At 58.4% G+C, this 13,261-nt stretch overlaps 1 protein-coding gene across 8 annotated transcripts in view; it reads left to right on the top strand.

Annotated features, from left to right (window-relative positions):
* Positions 1 to 13,261, top strand: part of ACTN4 (actinin alpha 4) — a 74,956-nt gene that overhangs the window by 40,514 nt on the left and 21,181 nt on the right. For all 8 annotated transcript variants that reach the window (XM_088830291.1, XM_088830287.1, XM_088830290.1 and 5 more), the window contains exons 2-6: positions 5,256 to 5,370; positions 5,557 to 5,676; positions 9,156 to 9,242; positions 10,075 to 10,162; positions 12,044 to 12,122. In XM_088830291.1, the coding sequence (XP_088686417.1) occupies positions 5,256 to 5,370; positions 5,557 to 5,676; positions 9,156 to 9,242; positions 10,075 to 10,162; positions 12,044 to 12,122 (489 nt within the window). The remainder of the gene's footprint in view (positions 1 to 5,255; positions 5,371 to 5,556; positions 5,677 to 9,155; positions 9,243 to 10,074; positions 10,163 to 12,043; positions 12,123 to 13,261) is intronic.

Here is a 13,261-nt window from a genome sequence, read left to right as displayed (position 1 = left end):
ATGATAGTGTCTCACATGACCACGGGGTTGGGGGGTTTTAAACTGTTACCACGTGTAAATGGTGGTGGTGGTTTAGTCGCTAAGTCGTGTCCAACTCTTGCGACCGCGTGGACTGTGGCCATCCAGGTTCCTCTGTCCGTGGGATTCTCCAGGCAAGAATACTGGAGTGGGTTACCATTTCTTCCTCCAAGGGATCTTCCCGACCCAGGAATTGAACCTGGGCCTCCTGCATTGCAGGCAGATTCTTTACAAACTGAGCTACAAGGCAAGCCCATGTAAATGGTAAGAGCTAGCAGTCAGCAGTTACTGCACATTTACCCTCAGTGAGACCCTTCCTCCGCCACCTGCCCACCGCCCACCACCACCTGAACGTAAGCTCTGTGTCTGCTTCGCTTCCTCCTGTGCCTGATCGGGGGGCTCCAGGTCAGGCTTTGTTGGCTCGTTGATTGCACTGAGGGCTCTTAGATGAGGCGCTAGGGAAACAGCCACTGCTCAGAACCAGTGCTGCCCCGAAGTGAGCTTGACAGTCCCACCCAGACGAGCTCTAGATGCTTATGGCCTTTCCCTTCTCCCCCAGAGGGCCAGCAGTCCCAGCCCCTCCTAGATGAAACCAAAACCTTGAGTTTTCCTTGCTTGGTTACCACTGTTGGCATCTTTAACATGACTCCTCTGCCTTCCTCCTCCTGCCAAGTTTCTCTTAGAAGAAGCTTTTTACCCTCCGCACCCCCCCACCCCCGTCATCACACATTGACCCTTGCCCCTCTGGCTCAGTCCTCACACAGCAGCAGCCCCATCAGGGTGGCCCTGCCAGCCGCAGGCATGACACAGGATGCTCTCCTTCACTCCCTCCCTTTCTCTAGGGCCAGGCTATTTTCTCGCTGCTGTGGGGCCTTTGCACATGCTGGTCCCAGTTTCTGGAATGTCTTTTTTATTTTTGTCCTGTTCATTCTCCACAGGGGAACTTACCCATGTCTGCCTGGCCAGAAGGTCAGGAACTGTTCCCCAGGATTTCCTCCCCTTTTTTCTTTTCTTTTTGGCCACACCATGTGGCTTGTAGGGTCTTAGTTCCCTGACCAGGGATTGAACTTGGGCCCTCTGCATTGGGCGTGCGGAGTCTTACCCACTGGACCCTCAGGGAAGTGTCCTCCCCTCCCCCACCAGCATCCTAAACACTCTGGTGAGCTCCCTCTTTGAGAGGTGAGAGGAAGGAGGGCAAATGCACGGTGATGCCTCAGAGTGTGGCTGCTGGGCCAGGCTGCATGCCAAGTCACTGCAGTCATGTCTCTTTCCGACTATACATTGCCAGGCTCCTCTGTCCATGGGATTCTCCAGGCAAGAACACTGGAATGGGTTGCCATGCCCTCCCTCCAGGGGAACTTCTGACCCAGGGATTGAACCAGCATCTCTTATGTCTCCTGCATTGACAGGCAGGTTCTTTACCACTAGCGCCACCTGGGAAGCTGGGCCAGGGTACCTGGCTTTAAATCTCGCTCTGTAACTTTACAGGTACATGACCGCCTGTGGGCAAATCACATCGCCTCTCAGACCCTCGGTTTCCTCATCTGTTAAATGGGGCAGAAATGGCAACCGCCTCACAAGGTAGCCATGCGGATGAGAGACGTTGTTAACATGTGGCAAAGTGCCTAGAACAGCGCGGGGCACACGGTTAGCTTATGGGAGTGTCTGCTGTGGTTGTTACCGTTCCCACTTTTCCCGAGGGTGTCACTTCTGTAGTTGAGTCATCGCTTGGTTAATGAGATCGATTCTGTCCCTCATCACACTGGAAGCTCCTCAGTGTACAGCCTGGGTCTGCTTTTGCTCAGCGTGGTGGGTTCAGTGCCAGGCCTGGCCCTGGCCAGCAGGCAGAAAATGCCCTTCTCGGGAGTGGGTGTCCCACCCCACGGCGCCCTGGGCATCACAGAACCAGCGGGGCCTGCCGTGCTGCACAACTCATGCTGTGACAGAGCCGCAGAGTGGCGGGGGCACAGCGGACCCACGAGGCCTCCATCTATAGAAACCAGCCTCCACACTACCCACCCCGCACATCTCAGTCTAAACCAGGCAGGGAGAGGGAGTGAATAAGCAGAATGTTATTTTTGTAACCAAGTAGAAGCAGCTATGAATTTTTCATGTCCCGCTGGAACTCCAGCTCCTACTCACAGTCGTGCCACATGGAGCTGGGGCTGTGAGTGGTGGGCTTAATCTTGGGGAGGGCCTCCTGACTCCTGCCCACTGTGCCTCCGGCTCTGGGCCCCCTGAGTCTCCGGCGTGAGCAGATGCTCCTGGTCTTCCAGGAGGAGAAAACGGCTGGACAGACCATGGAGTGCGGGCGTGGGGCCTGTCGGCAGCCTTCCAATCAGACATGTGTCAGGTTCCTCACCACCGAGGCCACGCTGGTGGGTATTCTCCCTGAGCACTTGCTCTGCATTCTGCTTGGGCCTCCACCTGCTTCCGGCCAGGGAGACGGGAGTGCCAGGCAAAGTTACTATTTATCTAAAAGTAGTCCTTCCCTTGACATTTGTTTAACACTGAATACTTCATCTGTGCCAGGCACAGTCCTAAGTGATTTACTTGCATTATTTTGTTTAATCATGGTTTGAGAAGGGAGATTACTGTCTCTGTTTCACCCAGCACGGAACCTGAGGCTCCTTGCTTGCCTGAGGTTACCCCACTGGAAGGTGGCCTCAGTGGGCAAGGCAGGTCTGCGTGAGCCCCCAGCCAGAGCTCTTGTTTCCTGCCCAGAGAAGGTGAGCAAAGGTGTGGAGATGGGCCATGTGTGCAGGGTAGGTGGTGTTGTGATCTGCTGAGGGTAGATGACCTGAGCCCAGTGAGGCCAAGTTCGTTCAGAGCCTGCCCAAGTTGGAGTGAGAGGGTCTTCTGCGATCTCGTTTCCCCTCCAGACCGTGGCATTGGGGTCAGGGCCTTTACAGAGAGACTAGGTCCCACCCTTCCCAGGGATGGAGTGGGAAGCCGCCAGTGTGGATGTGGTCCCAGGTGTGTGAGTTCTCAGGACTTGATGCCCAGCTCTGTGGCCGATGTTTTAAAGCATTCCTGCCCCCTGCCCCCCGCCCGTTTAATCCCACAGCAAATACAGGCGGTAGATTCTGATAAGTCTGTTCTAAAGAGAAGGATGCTGAGGTATATGTAGGCCAAGTCACCTGGTTGCAAACCCAGAAGTAAGCTGAGGGGCCGGCACTCAAGCCCTGAAGGCTTACCTCAGGTGTAACACAGACAGGCTGATGGAGAGAGGTGCCCTCCCTGCAGACCAGGTGCCTAGATCTTGGCCCAGAAGCACCGGGGGCTCGGTCTTTGGGAACTGCCCTCTTGTGTCCTCAGCCGGGGGATGTGATGGCCAGTCTGCTGCCCCACTGCATCTTTCAGGTGCAGGGAACAGCAGAGGCCCGGCATACCCCACCGTTTCCTGTCCCAGCCTGGCCTGCTGCTGCCCACCGGGTGGCTGAGCGCCACACCTACCCACTGCCCAGGCCCAAGGCTGCCATGCTTTGGGCATTATCAAGGCACGTGAGATGTGAGACTGAATTTCTACCCCCAGGAGCACACACGTGTATGCACGTAGCATCCGGCAAGACCCCAAATGACTGGAGAATGCTGTCCGAGATGCTGAGGGCGGGCAGGGGGCAGAGAAGGCTCTCTGGGAGAGGCGGGCCAGGTGCCCGGGGAGGAGGGGCCCCCGGGAAACATGGTGTGCAGAGAACCGAGCACCTGCTGTGTGCCCCAGCTCCACAGGTCACCACCGTGCACCCTGGCGCTGCCTGTGCGTGACTCAGGTGGTGTCTTCACTGCACGTTGCAGATGAGGAAACGGATGTTAGGAAGGTTGGGTAACCTGCCCGCAGGAGTGGTGTAAGCAGCAGTCTGGCCCCAGTTTGTCCAAATTCAGAGCCGCTCAGGGGAAGGAGCGAGGGAAGTGAGGTGGGGGAGGCAGATGCATGCGCACCTCGCTGAGAACCTGCTCCGGAGTAGCTCACGGCTGCCAGGAGGCGGAAAACAGCACGCAGCTGTTAGGAGTGCAGCAGAGGGACTTCCCTGGTGGGGGTCCAGTGGCTGAGACCACGCTGCCAGTGCAGGGGGCCTGGGTTTGATCGCTGGTCAGGGAGCTAGATTCCGCGTGCCACAACTAAGACCTGGCACAACCAAATAAATAAAAATACTCAAAGTGAAACAGTGGTCCTCTGACAGACCTGCACAGAGGAGGGGCATCTGAGTCAGAATCGGGTGGGGCAGGCTGGTCAGCCTGGGGGGTGTCCAGAGGGGCTGATGTTGAGGGAGGGGTAGGAGTGGACTGAGCGGAGTCGAGGCATCCCTCGCGGGGGGGACAGCCGCGGGCAGGTTTCTGTCTCTCCAGGGTGGTGGCGGTGGAACTCTTCTTCGTGTTGGTGGGAGGCGGGTGGGGTATCCCAGCTGCCCGCAACCCTTCCCCTTTCTTCGGATTTGGAAGGGTCATCACATTTGGAGGGAACCTTTGCTTGCACCGGCCTAGCGGCGTGTTAATTAGGCGGCTTCTTTGTCTGCGAGGGGCCTCGCATTGAGTCTCCCAGTGAGCAGTTCTGGTGACAGTTGTCAACACACACGGTGTTTGGCCAGTGTCTCCCTGGAAGCCCCTCGCCCCCACACAGCCTCTGCCCGGGCCTGGGCACAGCGCGGGCTCTTGTGCGTTCCTGGCCATTGGCCCAGGTCCATGCTGGGCCTGCAGGCCGGTGGGGTCAGATCAGGGACTCCCGTGGGAAGCAGGCATGGGCTTTTTCCCAGACCCTGCTGCCGGGGCTGCGCAGGCCGGTCTCCCTGCAAGGTGTCTGGACACGTCCACCTTAACTGATGTGACACACTTCCCTGGCGCTGGAGTCGGTGATGACAGAGGCCCCGGCCAACAGGGGGCTGAGCGCCAGTCACCTTGGACGCTACACCCGGCCCCGTCCTCCGGTGTTCTCTGCTCTGGTTCAGGACTTGACTTGGGCTGCCGATGTGAGTTCCAGTCCATGCTGTGCCACTCATTATCCCACTGACCGAGCAGTGGTCTGGGAACCAGCCTGAGCCTCAGTTTCCTCCCGTCAGCCTGCCTGGGTCGCTGTGGAGATAGGCACCAGTGTAGATAGAGTTGGGCCCAGACCTGGCCCCAGGCGAGGGCCCCATGGTGGCCTTGTTGATGCAGAGTCAGGGCTGCGGCCTGCCCCTTTTGCTGGAGAGCCCCGACGGCCACACTGACCCTCCCGGCCACCCTCTGTTTTGCCTCCCCAGACCTTCACAGCCTGGTGCAACTCCCACCTGCGGAAGGCCGGCACACAGATCGAGAACATCGATGAGGACTTCCGAGACGGACTCAAGCTCATGCTCCTCCTGGAGGTCATTTCAGGTGAGGCCCCCCTACCAGCCACCCTGCAGATGCCCCCAGGACACGGCCCACCCTGCCTGTGGCTGCCGAGCAAGAGCAAGGCCTCTACCAGCTGCAGCAGCACTGCACCGGCATCGGCCTGTTCTGGGGGGCAGCGGGCACCCTAAATCTCCCCTCTCTCTCCCTTTCTTGGTGTTCGGCCCTCAGGGGAGCGGTTACCTAAGCCAGAGCGGGGCAAGATGAGAGTGCACAAAATCAACAACGTGAACAAGGCGTTGGACTTCATCGCCAGCAAAGGCGTCAAGCTGGTCTCCATCGGGGCAGAAGGTGAGCTTGGCTGGGCCCGAGCAGAGTGCTATTGGGGGAATTCCTCGGAGGCCCAGCGGTTGGGAGTCCGTTTTCTCACTGCCGAGGACCCGGGTTCAATCCCTGGTCAGGGAACTAAGATCCTACAAGCCATGCAGCCAGGAAAGAAAAAAAAGAAGTTCTGTTGGTGGTCACCATGAAGGTGCCAGATACACCAAGTGGTGACCACAGTGACTGCCTTCGATATGGCGTTGGGTTCACAACCCACCCCCGCACCCTACCCACCCCTGCTTTCCTTCCCCCAGAGAATAATCCAGTCCAAGAACAGGGAATCTGGTTCACCCAGTCATGAGGGGTACACTGGAGGAATGGCTTTGACTCAGACCCTGGACACCTCACTCACCCTCCCAGTGCTGGGCCTGACACGTGACCCGCCGTCTCTCTGAGCCCGAAGCACCTTTGCCCTTAGGCCCTGCCTGGTGTCCACAGGCAGGAAGGGCTCAGAGGAGGGGAGGATGCTCGCAGCCTGGTGTCCAGGCTCTGGGGCGGGGAGTGCACGTCCAGAGGTCAGGGAGCAGACCTTGCTGGCTGCATGGTCTGGGAGAGTGTGACCTCTTGACAGGACTCCCAGGATCCCTCTGGGCCCCGTGTGGGTGCCCAGCCAGCACGGTGACCTTGTCTCTGGGCCCTCGCGGGAGCAGCGGCATGCCCTCGCTCCAGCAACTGGAACTCTTGTCTTGAGCTTCCCAGGCGCCTTTGGAGACCAGGCGAGGCCTGATGGAGCCCAGAAGGTCCCCATCAGCCTGGGCTCACAGTCTTGCTCATTAGTCAGAGCAGGGTTTCGTACACCCCGACATCCATGTTGTCCCAGCTTTTAGAAAAACAAAGAAAACTAATTGCTGTTAATGACAGGGCTCTGAGAGTCTGGCCGAGACTCCAGGCCAGGAATGCGCGTCCCGTGTTCCAAGGCTCTGCCCTGGCCCAGGCTCTCTCCAAGGAGGGGTGCCAAGCCTCGCATGCCACGGTCGAGGTGGTTGGTGTTTGTTTAAAAAAAAAACCAAAAAAGCCCGAATTCAATCAGGCCCTGAGATTTTCTGTCCTTGCATGGATCTTTCCTCCTGGCTCCCCTCCAGCCTCCTGCTTCTCACAGCTGCATTTTTTTTTTTATTTTGCTCAAATGCTAGCCTGTAAATACAGACAGGGTGAGAGGAGAGACCCATGGCAGTCATCAGTTTTCATTTGGAGAAAAACTCAGTCTAAAAATGTTCTCCGTTCATGCCCAGACTGCTTCGCTCCCAACACCCGTGGCCTTTGGGTCTCTGGTGGGCAGTCGGCTGGAGCCATTCTGAGGGCTCTGGGGTACCTGAGAGCCCTGGTCTCCCCCCACCCCACCCCCGTCTCGGCAACTGCAGGAACATGGCTTCCTCCTGGGGCTTGTGAGTGGGGTCGGGAGGCGGAGCTACAGCTGCAGGTCCAGGGAGCAGCTGGTGGGTGTGTCATGAGAGCGGCCGCCTTCCCACCATCACAGGGACTCTCTAAGCCCTCCGTGACCAGCCTGCTCGGGTGCCAGCTGGGAACGGGCACTTGTAGCCACCATACCAGCCTGTGTCCATCCCCGGCTCTGGTGTGCCCGGCACCCAGGAGGAACACAGCATGGATTTCCTGGACAATCCCCACTCTCGCCCCATAAGAAGGCTCGGCCTAGTTTTGGGGCCTGGGGTTCTCTGCCCTGGGAAAGGTGCAGACAGACACTGTGTCCTTCTCCTGCCTCCAGGCAGCCGGCTGCGCATATTTCCTCTCCCCAAACCCTCCAACCGAGAGCTCCCCTCAGCTGGCAGCCCACAGCTTCACTGGGGGGAGCCTCTCTGGTGACTAAAGAGCCCCCCACCCCACCCCCTCCTGGTGAGTGTGTCCTCCGGGAAAGCTGGGCCCCATCCTCTGGGGGGCCGTCGTCCCTCCTCCTCAAATCAAGCCCACCTAGAGTTTTCTGTCCTTGAGGCCAGTGAGGGCGGTCTCTTGAAGCCTCCCTCTGTTCTCCCAGCCTCCCTCCTGCATCCGGGCTGTGAGAGGTGCGGTGGGCTGCAGGCCTGAGAGGACTGCCACAGGAGTGTCAGGCCGATGGGCTCTGGTCTGCGGCTGCTTGCACACACTTCTCCACCCGGCCCCAGACCCCACGGTGCCTGAGCATTACAGAAGTGGTTCTCCAAGTTGCTGAAACTGAGGAACGTGTGGTCCAGACCCTTCTCTCTCACCCCTGGGAGTCTGGGAGAGTGGTTTTCCGTCAGCTGAGGAAGTGCGCGCTCAGCAGCTGGGCCTTGTGCCCCCTGCTCCCCGCCGCCTGCGGCTCCCTGTCTCTCTGTCGCCGGGCCAGGTGCTGGGGGTGCAGGACTGATGACAAGGCAGACAGTGAACAGGCAGCTGCTGCTGCCGCTTAGTCGCTCAGTCGTGTCTGACACTTTTGTGACCCCATGGGCTGTAGACCACCAGGCTCCTCTGTCCGTGGAACTTCCCAGGCAAGAATCCTGGAGTGGGTTGTCATTTCCTTCTCCAGGGGATCTTTCCGACCCAGGGATCGAACCCATGCCTTCTGCTTGTCAGGCAGATCCTTTACCACCATACTAGCTGTGAAGCCCGGGAACAAGCAGACAAACCAATCAGTGTGTGCATGTGAGGGCAAGAACAGGGTGCTGGGGAAGTCAGGGAAGCCGGGAGGTGATGTAGAAGGAGAGACGTAGAACAGGCTGGGAAGGATCTCCAGCCTTCTGAGGAAAGGGGCAAGGGGTGCACTTTGTGGGGGGACAGAAGGTGTGAGATCCTTTAAACAAGTAAACGCTGACTCGCCAAGAGGCTGGAGCTTAGAGAGTGCTGGGCAGGGAGGGGCTGGGTCTCACAGGGCAGGCCTTGTGAGCCCACCTCCAGCACACAGGGTTTGTTTCAGGCACGGTGGGGCCTGAAGCAGGCATGTGACCAAATCCGATGCACCTGTTAGAGTGACCACCCTGCTGCGTGGGGGTGGATCACAGGGACGGAGGAGGCAGTGCATCAAGATCTGGGGGACACGACAGTGGCTTGGACTGAGGTGGCAGCACTGGAGTTGGAAGGAAGGGGGCAGATTTTCAACAAACACTAGCATGGCCTGCACCCGCTAGTGGGGAGACATGCCCATACGGGGTGGCGGGGCCGGAAACACAGGCCCAACAATCCCTGGGAGCGGTCCTTTGCACTGGGTCACGAGAATGAGCTGCCCGGAGAGGAGGAGGCCTGTGTGACCAAGAACACGTGTGTGCGGAAGGAAGCCTGAAGGTGCCAAGCGGCAGAAGGCTTTGGGGACCACACTTCCTATTGACGGATGTCTTCTCCCAGCGCAGGTGGTGCAGGACAGGCCTGGGCAGCTCTGTCAGATGACAGAGTTGAACTCTAGACAGGGCCGGGGGCCACCTGGGGAGTCACCCTCTGCCTCTAACAACCTTCTCACTCTCGGCCCCTTTCCCTGCGTGCAGAAATTGTGGATGGCAACGCGAAGATGACCTTGGGAATGATCTGGACCATCATCCTCAGGTTCGCCATCCAGGACATCTCTGTGGAAGGTGAGAGCCAAGGCCTGCCAACTGGCAGAGAGCAGCCTTTTCTCTCAACCCCAGTGCCACCCAAGTTTTGGGGACTTGGTTAGACTTTGGGGTGTTTTGTTTTCATGCCTCGAGGCTCTTTCTTGAGTCTGGACATGACCCCCCAGGGCCTGGCCCTGCCCGGGAGTGCTAAGTGGAGGTGCTGGCCCAGGTGCAGGTGAAGGGGGACCCGTGCAGCCACCCCCTCTCAGTAGACCCTCACACCACCCTCGTCTGGTGGGCTTGACCGCACCATTTGACAGTCTGGGAGCAGACTCGTGATAGAATCGGGCCTGGCCTCGTTCTCCGGGGCGTCAGCACCCATGTTTCCACTCCACCTCCCACCCTCGGACTTGGCCTCCAGGGTCCAGGCCAACATAGGGTGAGAAAAACCACGGGACCAGCATGTGGAGGGGCTCCTGGTGACAGGCCAGAGCAGTGACCAGGACACACATGGTACCTGCCCTCATAGCACGCCCAGGCTGCTGAGGACAGTCCATGGGGCGCTGTCCATGGGGAATGGAGGGGCCTCCTGGGGCCCTCCCTCCCTGCTTCCGCAAAGCTGCGGCTGGCCCCTGAGTGGGCAGCCCGTTCTTGGGGCCTTGTTCAGAAGCCGGGGCCTGCAGCAGGCACTTGTTTGGCGGTGTGTCCTGCCAGGCATAGGCTTTCAGCTAGGATCCCACACTGCGGCTGCCCCGTCCAAAGGCGGCTTCCCCCAGCTTCTCTCTGCCTGAGCCCCGAGGGTGACCCACCCGCACTGGGTGCTGTGCCTTTAGTTGTGAGCCTGTGCTCACCGTCCTCACGTGTTCTGCAGAGACCTCTGCCAAGGAAGGGCTCCTCCTCTGGTGCCAGAGAAAGACGGCCCCGTACAAGAATGTCAACGTGCAGAACTTCCACATCAGGTGAGCGGCCGGCTGAGGGCCTGGCCCACGTCATCCCCACGCTGCTTCCCAGGACTTGAGATGCTGGCCGGCCCCATCCCCACCCCCTACCCTGGCCCTCTTCCTGTGGTTTTGTCAGGGTCTGTGAGGTGCCAGCTCTCAGGAGTGCACCCCCCCACTGGCTTCCATGAACCCCTGGGAAGGTCCCTGCATCCCTTGGGGGAGGTGGCAGTCACCTCACCGTCCTGGGCTGAAGGCCTTATGGCCCGGCACCTCTGAGAAGCCTTGTAGAATCTTCTTCCCCAAGTCAGGTAACTCAGAAGCAGCAAGAAAGCTCTTCCTTTGTTTTGACCTCTTGAGAGAGACCTGCCGTCCTAGTGAGTTTAGTGTTGGGGGAAATGTGCCCTGTGTCTATTAGAGGAACAGGACTCAGCTGGAATAAGCCTGCTCTGCCTCGGGTCAGGGCAGAAAATAAGTGTGTCCACAAGGCAGGCATGGTCAGTGGGAGATCTGGGAGTATGGCACGACCTGGGGATTAGGCGTGCAGGTTTGGGGGTGGCCTTGAGATCGGATCTGACATGACTGTGACTTCACTCCTCTGAGCCTCTGCTGTCTTCCTGGGATGGATGGTCCAGGGAGAGGGCACACATAGGGATGAAGAACAGGGTTTTCCAGCGTCCATAGAGGTCCTGCTGTGTCCTCGGGCTCCCCAGGGCCCTGCACTGGGCATTGGGGACCATTGTGCTCGGCCATTTGTAGTATGCAGTCCCTCCCTTGATCTCCTCCACGTCTCCTTCCTTCCCAGCTAGCTGGTCCTCCGTGCACTTCTCATTCGTTTATGTATTCAGTCACTAAATACCTGTGGAGTGCCTACTCCATGCCAAGAGTGGGAATACAGCAGCACCAAGATCAAGTCCCTGCCCTTGGAAGGTCACACCTCAGCCGGGGGACCAGTAGTTCACAAAGGTGTGAAGGAACCAGCCTAATTCCAAGTAGTGAGAAGGGCCGAACAAAGACAACAAAATAGGCTAAGATGACAGAAGGTAACGAGCAAGTGTGCCACGGTCAGAGAGGGGGTCTGTCTGAGACGCCATCCAGTTTGACCTGCAAAAGAGCCAGCCCTTAGAGCAGTGGTCCCCAACCTCTTTGGCACCAGGAACTGGTTTCATGGAAGACAGTTTTTCCACGGACCATTCCTCCCTCTGAGGGTGGGAGAGGGGCGTAGTTTTGGGATGATTCAAGCCCATTATATTGACTGTGAACTTTATTTCTAATCTGATGCTGCCGCTGAGCTGACAGGAGGTACCTCTGTACAGCCCAGAAGTTGGGGACCCCTGCCCTAGAGGTTCCCGGGGAGGGAGATGTAACCAGTCTGGTCTGTGACCAGCTGTCACTTCCCTCTGAACAGAGCCCCTCACGCCAAGCCACATCCTGGCATTTAGCCAGCACACCAGTCAGGTCAGCCAAGGTGCAGAGGGCCCGCGGCGCAGGCCTGTCCGGCTCAGTGGGGCCACGCACGGCAGTGCTCAGCGGGGCACAGCCACCTCAGTAACGAGTAGTCATAAAGCGCTTGTCACGTGTCAGGTATCGGCCTAAGCCTCACACAGTTACTCATCCTCACAACAGCCCGATGAAGTGTAGGCACTCTATTACCCCTGTTTTGCAGGTGTAGAAACTGAGGTAGCAGGAGATTAGGGGACTTGCCTAAGGTTGCTCTGACAGCGGAAGGGGTGGAATTTTCGCCCAGACGGTCCGTCTCCAGCAGCCAGGCTCAACAGCCAGCCGGGCTCACACTCTAGACTACCTCACTGAGTGGGAGGTAGTCTTTCCTGTGTGTCCACGGCCCACAGCCCCTCATGACCATGGGGGCCCTCCTCACAACCTTGGCCTTTCCATCCGCAGCTGGAAGGATGGTCTTGCCTTCAACGCCCTGATCCACCGGCACAGACCAGAGCTGATCGAGTATGACAAGCTGAGGAAGGTACGCACTCTCGCTCCCCTCAGTGGCCCACAGACACCCCGACTCTGACCTGCCTCTGGGCCACTGCCCCCACCCCATCCATCACTGGTGTCTGGAGCTGAACTCTGTGCTCAGGAGGGCCCTGTGCCAGCCATCAGGAAACCCCAGGCTCAGCGGCTTATCTTGCCTCCTTTGCGCCCCTTGGGACCTGTCCCCTTCACTCTCCTTGAGCATTGCAGCTGCCAGGGATTATGGGAGATCCTGGCCAACCATGCCTTCCAGCTCCCCTTCCTTTTTATTCATTTATTTACTTACGACTTTCTCAGGTCCCAGTTGCGGTGGGCAGGCTTCTCTCTAGTTGTGGCGTGAGGGCTCAGTTGTTGTGGCACACGGGATTAGTTGCCCCTTAGTTCCACGGCATGTGGAATCTTAGTTCCCTGAACAGGGATTGAACCCAAGTCCCCTGTATTGGAAGGCGGATTCTTAACACTGACCACCAGGGAGGTTCCCAGCTCCGCTTCCATAACCCTCTAGATTCTGGAAGCGTTCACACTCGGCCCAGTGGGTAAGGAATTCTGAACTATCACAGGGGGACCCATGCTACAGAAGAAGGAAGGCGCTCCTGAGCTGGCCTCGTCGGGGAGGCAGCCTAGGGCCAGAGAGAAAGTGCATCATCCTGGGCCGGGGGGCGGGGGTGCCCAGGCCTGCACTCAGCCCGCTCAGGCCACAGCCACTAATCAAGTAATCAAATTGGGCTGTAGCTGGAGAGCAGGAGAGGCCCGTGAGGGAGGGTCAGTGTGAAGTGGGCTCTCATCCTGTGAGCTGGGCTGAGCTTAGAACACAGAGGCTCTCTGCTCCCCACCCCCATCCCCACACCCCAGTGCACTCTCAGGTCTGGATCAGTGTTTCAGGGCAGAGGGTCTTAATCTGGGACCCAGGGATGGCTGGAAATTCTAAGGAAACAGCACGCCTGTGTTTTTTTCTGGAGAAAAGGTGCACAGTTAGCCCCCCAAAGATTTCCAGCAGCATTCCTTTGAGTGGGAATTAACATTATCCAGGTGTGTCTGCCCCATCCGCAACTCCCTTCAGCAGCACAGGTGGCTGAGAACTGCCTGAAGGAGCATTTCCAGTTCCAGCCCTCCCCAGGCTCCCTCCCTTCG

This window comes from Moschus berezovskii, chromosome 22 (genome assembly GCF_049115385.1).
Source record: "Moschus berezovskii isolate FMDL1 chromosome 22, NW_MosBer_1.0, whole genome shotgun sequence".
Taxonomy (NCBI): Eukaryota; Metazoa; Chordata; class Mammalia; order Artiodactyla; family Moschidae; genus Moschus; species Moschus berezovskii.
This window is presented reverse-complemented; position numbering and strand designations above follow the sequence as displayed.